General features: G+C 32.8%; 2 protein-coding genes, 1 long non-coding RNA gene and 1 pseudogene across 5 annotated transcripts in view; all 4 read left to right on the forward strand.

The window, feature by feature from the left end:
- LOC9299716 (putative ion channel POLLUX-like 2) overlaps positions 1-10,062 on the forward strand; it is a 30,746-nt gene that overhangs the window by 14,444 nt on the left and 6,240 nt on the right. The gene's annotated exons all lie outside the window — the stretch shown is intronic.
- On the forward strand, positions 2,531-3,727 carry LOC110225614 (photosynthetic NDH subunit of subcomplex B 5, chloroplastic). 3 transcript variants are annotated; one of them, XM_021015382.1, is made up of 6 exons: positions 2,531-2,833; positions 2,906-2,969; positions 3,067-3,129; positions 3,210-3,268; positions 3,390-3,445; positions 3,477-3,727. In XM_021015382.1, the coding sequence occupies exons 1-6, from the start codon at positions 2,612-2,614 to the stop codon at positions 3,541-3,543; spliced, it is 531 nt and encodes a 176-aa protein (XP_020871041.1). In that variant the 5' UTR covers positions 2,531-2,611; the 3' UTR covers positions 3,544-3,727. The 3 variants fall into 3 exon arrangements, with proteins under 3 accessions (XP_020871041.1, XP_020871039.1, XP_020871040.1); XM_021015380.1 differs by having other exon boundaries at positions 3,390-3,727; XM_021015381.1 differs by having other exon boundaries at positions 3,243-3,268; positions 3,390-3,727.
- LOC110225612 lies at positions 3,798-5,466 on the forward strand (annotated as a pseudogene).
- Positions 9,215-10,062, forward strand: LOC110225618. Its single transcript, XR_002329848.1, has 3 exons — positions 9,215-9,520; positions 9,597-9,682; positions 9,999-10,062. It is a non-coding gene; the product is annotated as an uncharacterized LOC110225618 (long non-coding RNA).

Raw genomic sequence — 10,062 nt, forward strand, 5'->3', positions numbered from 1 at the left:
TTTTTTTTAAAAATAACTATTAAACCTCATTAGAAAATAATCCAAAACTTAAATTTGTTGACCAAACGAATCAAGTCAAAATAAAAACATTGTGTTTTCTCTATCGCCTAGTACTATATTATTCTGTTTCGTTAGAACATGAAAGTATTTTTTTCTAGTACTATATTATTGTGAATAGATTTTAAGATAATATAAAAATGAACTATTGAACTTATCAGAAATTAATTCAAACTTGTTTTTTTTTTTAATTTTTGACCAAACGAATCAAGAAAAACACTTTATTTTCTCCACATATGTTATACCAAAGAGATTATAATTTATAAATAAAAGTGTATTTGTTTTGTGTTTTTTTTTTCCCGTTAAAAGGCTTAGAAAAGACTATTGTTTACAGCATAGTATTGACAACTATTTTCATTATACTATCTAACACTATTAAGTATATGAAATCATAACAAACAATTCAAAATATGAAAATACAGTTAAAAAAACAAAATTTGTCAAAAAAATAAATAAATCAAAGTTTGACAAATTTTGGTTATTCGTTTCCGATTGAGTTCTATTTGACTTTGTATTGACTTGCTTTGGTCTGGTTTCATCTTTAAATATCACGTTCTAACCATTCTTCATGATTTTATTCCCCGTTGCGTTGATTTTATTCGGTTAAACGTTTAAATTTTCTTGAAATGATATTGTAGACAAGAAAACTTTCTGTCATTATCAAAAGAAGAAATTGTGTCATTAACTCATAACATAACCCAAACTAAACTACTGTTTCATGTGTAGTGTGTACTTGTGAGATATATATACATGCGTGTGAATCTTTTACGCGTGCATAATAAGTTTTGTATTCATATCATCATTTGGTATGTGTCAACACATATTTTGGGGAGAGTTTGTGTGGTAAGTAATCCAAAAATATATGTTTAATTTATTAACAGAGAACTGATTCTAATTGCTTAAGAAAATTCCTACCAATCGAAGCAATTACGTTCAAACATTATTCTTGGAAGTTGGAAGAAACCATTATCTACCACTCCACAACTCTTTCTTCTTCATTGGTTCTACAAATTCTACTTGTTCAAGTCATTCTTGAATCTTAAATAAACAAAATCAGTTTTGACAAAAAAAAAAAAAATCAGTTTCAAACTTATATTCCAAAAAAAATCAGTTTTGACAAAAAAAAATCTCTTGGTATAAAATTATATTCCGAAAATGAGTTATGATTTTTAATTTTTTTGCACCTTTAGTTATACCGGTAAGATATTCCAAACTCTTCGAGCAAATTGTTGTACAGATTTTCTATAAATAATATTATAGAAAAAATGAGCTTAGCTAGTGTTGATTTCAACTATTGGAACCAAATTTATTTTTGTAATTCATTAGATACTAAACCTTTCAACAACAAAAAGAAAAAAAAATCATTAAACACTACATGTCTACATGTGCATGTCACATCACATGGATTACAAATCATTAAGCTAATATCTTCGATGGATTAAGTAGGAAAATTAAGAAGATCAGTGGATAACTAGCACCTAACCGCAATAGTCCATAAATTTAAACATTAATACTTGTCGTTGAAATTTTGGCCGACTTTTTATTTATTATTCTAGTACGTTTCCACATCAAAAATGTTTGTACTTTTGTAGCAATCCATCCATCTAAACCCCAAATCTTAATTTATACTTGTTGCGTTTAAATTTGCGTGAGATTTGATTCCAAGTAGTTGAGATAAAATGTTATTCTATTCATCAGTAAATCATTAAGAAATTGGTTTATTATATTGTAGCCTATATATAACATGACTTGGTATTGGTAACCATTAACCAAAGAAAGAGCAATGCATTTAATTTACATTACTCTCCAACCACTCAAGCCTTTATTAGTTACAGATGGGAATCATTTGTCAATGATACTTATGTTTTTGTCCCCTAAATTAATGAAGTGACTTGACCTTGTTAATTCTTACTAAACCGAACAAAGCAAAGCCAACTAGATCCTTTATAACGTTCTAAAAACAGTCTGTTTTGGCGTCTAGACGTACAAAACTATTTTTCTTGTTTATCGATAGAAAGTTATCGATTCTTCTTGTTTAGACATTCGATAAATCGGTTTAAGCGTTAGATTAATATTAATATTTAAAATTATTTTTATTTTATCCGTGATTAAAATTTTACTTAAAATATCCAAAAATATATATGTTTAACATGAAATTATTTTTACATAATAACTATAATGTAAAACATTGGTTGAATTTAATAATTAAGTGATTGTCAGTCAAGTAAATTTGGACCGACGACCCAAATTGGGCCTAATAAATATATAGTGTTGATTTCAGTTAGGACAAAGTTGGGCCGTTTCAATGATTTCAAGATAATTATACACGTGGAAGCGTTCACCAACCAACAACGAGAGAAGACAATCAAATGATTGTATTCCACGTGGCGCTTACGAATTTGTCAGTCACTTTGGTAAATATGACAGACAGTAACCAGTTACTACTACTCTCTTTCGCTAACGAACACAAAAAAAGAACCGTTTTTTTTTTTCTATGGCTCCAATACTCTGAGACAGAGCAAGAAACAGAGAGAAGATAAAGTGAGGAAAAAAAATGGCAACGGTCACGATTCTCTCTCCCAAATCGATCCCAAAGATCAAAGATTCGAAGTTTGGAGTTAAGGTTTTTGATCAGACCGTCAATGTCGTAAAATGCGGCAATTCCGGCCGGAGATTGAGGTTAGCGAAGCTGGTCTCAGCTGCTGGATTGTCACAGATTGAACCAGACATCAACGAAGACCCGATTGGTCAATTCGAGATTAATAGCATTGAAATGGTAATATTCGATTGATTTTGAATTCACGATTGTGTCGAAAGTTGTTTCTGATTGGTTAGTAATTGTTTATAGGAAGATTTCAAGTATGGATATTACGATGGAGCTCATACTTACTATGAAGGAGAAGTTCAAAAGGGTAAACTTTTGGTTCTCCAATTTTTTCGTCTTCTTGTTGTTTAGATTTCGAAGGATATGATTTGTTTGATTGAATCTTCTTGGAAATGTTTCTTTAGGAACATTTTGGGGAGCAATTGCTGATGACATTGCTGCTGTGGATCAAACAAATGGGTTTCAAGGTATTCGTTTAACCCGTTTTTAGTGCTTTTTACGGATCGCAGATTGATCGAAACTTGCCGTTTTTTTTATATATCTGCAGGTTTAATCTCTTGCCTGTTTCTTCCTGCTATAGCTGCAGGGATGTATTTTGATGCTCCGGTAACTTCAAATCTTTTGTTTACAAATTCTGTTTTTATGGAAAATGTACTAGAGATTGGATAATTAGTTAAGTATGAGAAAATAAATCACAAGTGTTTGAGTGTGTGTGTGTGTGTTGCAGGGTGAGTACTTGTTCATAGGTGCAGCGTTATTCACGGTAGTGTTTTGTATAATAGAGATGGATAAACCAGATCAGCCACATAACTTCGAGCCTCAGATATACAAATTGGAGAGAGGAGCTCGCGATAAGCTCATTAATGACTACAACACAATGAGCATATGGGACTTTAATGACAAGTATGGTGATGTATGGGATTTCACCATTGAGAAAGACGATATCGCCACAAGATAAGATATCGATTCTGATGTTTTTATAATCATGACTTTTGATGGAAGCTGTTTATAAATTGATGAATGAACCGGCTACAATGTGTATAATATAGATTGTCCATTCTCTTAGTTTTCTTTATGTGTGTCATTAGTTCCCTGAAACCTTGTCTAGATTCTCATCTTGTAGTGTTAGGTTTCTGTTCTTCAATATATGTTTTTTTTACGTTTAACTACTTCGTATGTGCCCAACGAGTTTGATTTTGGTTCCAAAGATATAATCAGCACTCTACCAGAACCTCTTATTTGCCAAATCCTATCTTGTCTTCCCACAAAAGAAGTTGCTTTAGCATCGCTTCTCTCGAAAAAATGGCGGTATCTCTTTGCTTTCGCACCAAATCTTGAGTTTGATTACTCCTCAGTATATCTGCATATTGAAGAGGGTACGGTAAAGCAAAAAAGGATGAGATTCATAGAATGTTTACAGATTTTGTGGATAGAGTATTGGGTTTGCAAGGAAATTCTACTCCAAATAAGTTCTCTTTAAAGTGTGGACCTGATGTTGATCCAGTTTGTGTCATTCGTTGGATATTAACCGTGTTGGAACGTGGAATATCGGATCTTGATTTACGCGTTTCTATCTATCCGAATGATCTTACTTCAAAGGTCTTTATGAGCAAGTCACTAGTTAGGCTTAGGATAGAATCTCAAAAATACTGGCATTGATGTGGAACATGTTTTTCTTCCAAAGCTTAAGACTCTCTATCTTGATTCAATTATGTTAGTGTCAGAAAAAACTGATGATTGCATTGACAAGCTTGTTTCTGGATGTCATGTCCTTGAGGAATTAGTTCTGATTAATGTCTACTCTTATTCTTGGAACTGCTCTGTATCTTCCAAAACCCTTAAAAGACTAAGGCTACTAGAACTACACGATGATCATAAACCAGATAGTGTTTCATTTGACATTTGATCAGAGTTCACATGCAAGCTATGGAGATTTGGTTGTCAATGCAACAGATTTTCTTATTGGGGCATGCAATGTCCAAATCCTTCACTTATCTGCCATGACTCTCGCGGTATATTATTGTAATGATTATTTTGAGTTAGTGGTTCCATACTTATAATGGTGATCTAGTTGATTTGTTTTCTTGCTTCAGGTACTTACTTATTGCTGTGAATCAATACCTGTATTCAACAACCTGATTCATTTAACTATTAAGACTCACTGGAAAGTAGGATGAGAATCATTGCCGACTCTACTCAAGAACTGTCCAAATCTAGAAACCCTTGTCTTCGAAGGACCAACATAAATCCTCTACTACTTCTACTAAACAAACTTTCTAAGACAATTCGATTTTGAAAGTTGTTACCATTATGATTCAGGGATACAATCACAAAAGTACAATCAAGTGTGTGGATGTCGACGGGTGCATATGAAAATCTTCAGCGGAAAGTCCCACTTGCTTATCATCAAGTCCGGTGAAGGTTCTAAAGGTATTGAAGTTTGGTGAAATTTTTGATGACAAGAAGATGCAGATGGAGCTGGTCGAACACTTCCTGGGACAATGCCGAAACTCGAACAAATGATATTGTACTACGATACACCACTTGATGAAGATGTGATTGAAGTTTCCAAGCAGCTTGAGATGCTTCCTAGAGTAGCTTCAGCCAATTGCAAGATCCAAATAATCTCTGACAACCTCAGCGTATCCTCTTCCTTATCCACAAGTGGACTCAACTTCTTCGAAAATACTTTTCCGGTTTGAAGATCAACATTGTTTTGGTTCTAGTTTTAAGCTTAAGCAACAGCGACAAAAATGTTACTTTTGGCCTATATGTTTTGTTGTTGCGCCTAACTTGTTCAGATTCTTAATATGCATTCCACTTTTTCCATGTATATACACTTATGTTCTCTATAGGTTTCCAAGTTATTAATTCGTTCCACAGTGAGACAGAGCTGACAAAAAGTAACACAATTAATTTAAGGAATTGTTTATTTTTATAGAAGTTTTATTTATTATTTTAGACAACAATTTATAGAAGTTTTCTTGTAAAAAGATATGAAAATCAAGTTCAAAAATATTATTAATCATTTCACACAAGAACGGAAAAATTTTCAACCATAAGAGGTGAAAGATTATGCCCTCCCACATGGGAGTCCATTCAACATTAAGATTGTCACATGCCAAAAACAAATTTGGCTAAAGAAAAAAAACAAATATGGGTTCTTACGAAAAGGACGAAATCATGAAAAGGGCCTAGAAATATTAATATATTTATTTCTTAGTTAGAAAATTCATTTTTTTGTCCACAATTACAAATTCATATTTTATCCACAAAGAAGTCTAACTCGTTTATTCTGAAATGTACACATTATATTGTTAATCATGGTATACTTTAACAATGATATTTTTGTAAGAAAATTTTTTGTATGTTTAAGTTTCATCACAGAATACTAGATATTTTCTTTGTGTTTCTGATATGTATTTAAAGTTTTAAACTATATATGTTGTCTTACTAACAACACATTGAAAATGATATTTCAAGAGCCAATTACGTCCGAGTTCCATATTGCGGAAGAGATTTTAACGATAGAAACAAAATTAAAAGTATTTGTTTAATTAGTATTCGTTATATCTCTTTCAAAATGTATATAAAAACGAGAAAAGTAAGTGGAAGCAGGGCCGGCCCGCAGGACAGGCTACCCAAGCGGTGGCTTGGGGCACCACAATTTTTTTTTTTTTTATAAGGTTTTTTTTTTTTTTTTTTTTTTTGGTAAAAAGGTCCATAAAATGAAAATATTTTGTAAAAACTAAAGTCTTTTTCGAAAAAAATAAATAAAATAGGGCCCAAACAATTAAATTTGAATGTAATAATATTCAAAATATCATTATTTTTGTATAATTTATTAAAAATAGGTCAAAAAAAAATTTTAGCCCTAAAACTTATAAATATATTGGGCTTCATTTTATTTTTCGTGTAGGGCCTCACAAATGCTCGGACCGGCACTGAGTGGAAGAAGAAAAAATACAAAAAAGTCACTAAAAGAGAGTGATGTAGCAAAAATTGAAAGCGTGATAGAATTGGCAATGATAACCAAAAAATTTGAGGTTTCCATTGAGATTCACATTGTGTGTACCCACGCGCTTTGTGTTCCACTTCTTCCTCTTCGATCTCATCTCATAACTCATAAGTCATACCTAATTTAAACAACAACAAAAAAATATTTAAGTCGAATAGTATATCTTAAAATTTTGTTTGTTAGTTACTATGTTGGTTTCAATTTTATGCAGCACGTTCTCTAAGGAGATGTACAAGATTGTATTATTGAAGTTATGAATAAGATACTTTGTGTGGTTTTACCCTACGTTGCATGGAAGCGTCGGTGGAGCTCCGATTCCCGCTTCGGAATCGGAATCAGAAACGGGAGCGGTAGGAAGCGCCAGGAATCGCAAGGGAAGCGCGATTCTCAAAAAGGGCCGATTAGAATCGTTTTGGAATCGTCGATTCTGAGGTGGAAGCGTTTTGGATTCGTTTTGGATTCTGAGTTGGAATCGGCGGCCGTCAAGCTTCATATGGTTTTTAGCCTTGTTCAAAAACGCGGCCAAGGCGGCCGATTTCGCGGCGGCTAGTCGCTCGGCGGCAAGGCACCGCCGGGATTATGGTATAATCGGCTTAAAAATCGGAACTTTTGAAAAAACTTGATTTTTTGTTCTTTTGAAGGTTTTAATTCATATATAGTTGATGGATCTAGCATATCTAGCAATAAACAATAGAAGAAACAAAAAGAAACGATGAAAAATGAAGAAAAAGTTAGGTGGCGGCGGATTTAAAGTTACAGATCTCGTTTTTCAAAGGTTGAAGACGAGGGTATTTGGTCATTCACTATCAATTAAACCTAAAATAAACATAAATGTAACTACGTCTACTCGAACTCGCCACCCGAAAATGAGGAAAAACGCTTTCAACCACTGGACTATCTAACATTATTAATTTCAATCCGCCAGAATAATATATATACAATATATAAGTAAAAAATATTAAAAACTAATCCTCGATTAATCCCCGCTTAATCTCCGATTTTTCGGCTAGGCGCTAGGCCCAGCTTGAGCGCCCGACTAACGCCTAATGATTTTTTGAACAAGGGTTTTTAGGGTTTTGTATCAAAGGTGGAAGATGAGTGAAACGCAACGTTTCACTAAAGGCAGATTTTTAAAAGAATTTTACTGGGCTTGGCCCAAGTTTCTTATTTTTCAACAGCCCATTTGTTCAAACCACTAAAATTATAAAATTTACTTTTCTTATTATGTTTTAATTGTGATTCTGATTTGTAATTTATATACTTTAATCTTTTAATTTTTAGACCAATTCAACTAAAATATCAACAATCTATTATATGAATATATAAAGTATATAAAAATATATATAATATTATATATATATATATATATACGCTTCCAACACGTACCCGTTTCCTAATTTTTTTCAAAAACTCGCTTCTACGCTTCCAAACGCTTCCGCTTCCACGTACCCGCTTCCGATTCCATGCAGCTTAGGTTTTACCATAAATAAATTAAATTATACTTATACGAGTGTTTGCGTCAATATTAAAGACTCGTAGTCCATCTTTAATAATTAAAGTGGTGACCAAAAGTAACAATTAAAAAACAATGACTAGTTGACTTAGCAAAACGATTGTATACAAATCCAAATGTCTACTTTGTATAGAGAAACTAATTAAGGGCGAGTGAAAGTTGTAAGATATAAAACGGTATGTGTTTTGTACTAATTTTTTTTTTAAGCTAGCTTAATGGAACGTACATTGATTCATTTGGGTTGTTGTTGTTTTTTTTTCTTTTCTAAATGGATATTTAGGTTGTTTAAGTCTTTAAAGGAAATCTGTGCCATTATAATTTTTTTCTTTAGATACCAACGACGAGTTGGTGTAGCGGTTAAGTTAGGTTACAGAAAGCGTAAAAATCTGAAAAGTCGGTGGTTCGTTTTGTGAGTTATGAAAATTTTGCATTTGCTCTTCAAAAATGAATTAAATTACATGGTCTGAACACCGTCTTGGAAATGGAAATAGACGTCTCCACGGATCCAAAACTTTCTAATCATAAAAAAATTAGACCCGATTTTTTAATGATCCAAAACATAAAGTCATTAACACTTTTGGTTGTGACCACAATTTTTGTTTGCTTTAGTACTGTGTGATAAGTTGTGACCACAATATTCGAACTCAACTTATTTGAGTGAATACTAATTTCAGAAGATGATCCAAAATATTAAAAGTCATTAACAACAACAAAAAAGTCGATCATTGACTCTAATTAAAATACACATTTCCCTCGAAAACAAAAAAGAAAAGGTGCAAATTCTAAAAGATCAGTCTTATATATATTCAAGCGGAGAAACAAAGAGAGCGAAGGAGAAGAGAGAAATTATGGTGGCTGTTCAGTTATTTACCTGGAAGCCATTGATTCTCCCTTCACGAGTAGATCGATTCGCGTCTTTTAACAGGTTTTTTCTTATAATTCAATTTGCTTGCTTTCATGAATCATGGTGGGTGTGACTTATCCATAAGATTATGGTTATGAAATTTGTGATTGTCAAAGATTTCAACTTTTTATTTGGGTTTTTGTTTCTTTTTCCGGTGAAGCTGTTTTATGTTTGTTTACTGTATAAAATGTAGTAGAGTTTAATGGGTTTTGATTAGAAATGACGATGGTTCTTAATTTTTGGAGTTTTAATGGAAGTTCTGAATCTGGGTTTAGGGTTTAAGTTGGAATTGAATTTGGGACTATAATCCAAAACTGAGTTTTAGTCGGATTGTGTATTTAATGCTTACAATTTTTTATTTTTGCAGGAGCTCGAGTTTAAAGTCTCTACCTTTAGGTGGGATTCAGTCTTTTAGATGCCCAGGTGAGGTTTTACTACAATAAAGGATTTTAATGCAATTCTTTAGGGTCTCATTTTTCATGTTCTTCCTATACTACAGGGACCTTCAAAGTCAAATCTCAGAGGACAGGAGACACAGAGCAGTCTAGTGTTAACCTGAATGATTTTAATTCCAAATTCCTTAAGGTGAAGCTAAACCATGTCCAGTGTCATGTCTTTATCCTTTTTTTCTTGGTCCTGTACTGTGCAGAACAAGTCGAATAATCTGTTCCTTTCGTGTTTAAGAAGTTCTAGACTGCACAACGTTCCGTTTTTTTTTTTTTCTTTTTCCATCTGATGATTATTCTGATATCTTATATACACCCGTTTTTTTGGTTTGAAGGATGAGTCTTAGGTAATTGTGTTTACTGGTGTATGTAATGTCTTTCAATGTGTTTGCTTCTTGGATAGTTCTCGCGCTTAAATATTTCGTATCCTTAAGATATATCTTCTTAATCTGCAGAGTCTTCCATATAAACTGGTGGTAGGATGCATCCCACTGTATGTGGTGTTCAGGATAGCGCAAA

The sequence above is a fragment of the Arabidopsis lyrata genome (assembly GCF_000004255.2).
Source record: "Arabidopsis lyrata subsp. lyrata unplaced genomic scaffold ARALYscaffold_8, whole genome shotgun sequence".
NCBI classification, from domain to species: domain Eukaryota; kingdom Viridiplantae; phylum Streptophyta; class Magnoliopsida; order Brassicales; family Brassicaceae; genus Arabidopsis; species Arabidopsis lyrata.

Bases quoted from the DNA above. Each gene is read 5' to 3' on its own strand.
- LOC110225614 (XM_021015380.1), top strand. From the start codon at position 2,612: ATGGCAACGGTCACGATTCTCTCTCCCAAATCGATCCCAAAGATCAAA. The intron at 2,834-2,905 runs GTAATATTCGAT...AATTGTTTATAG, and splicing joins AGATTAATAGCATTGAAATG to GAAGATTTCAAGTATGGATA. The intron at 3,130-3,209 runs GTATTCGTTTAA...ATATATCTGCAG, and splicing joins TCAAACAAATGGGTTTCAAG to GTTTAATCTCTTGCCTGTTT.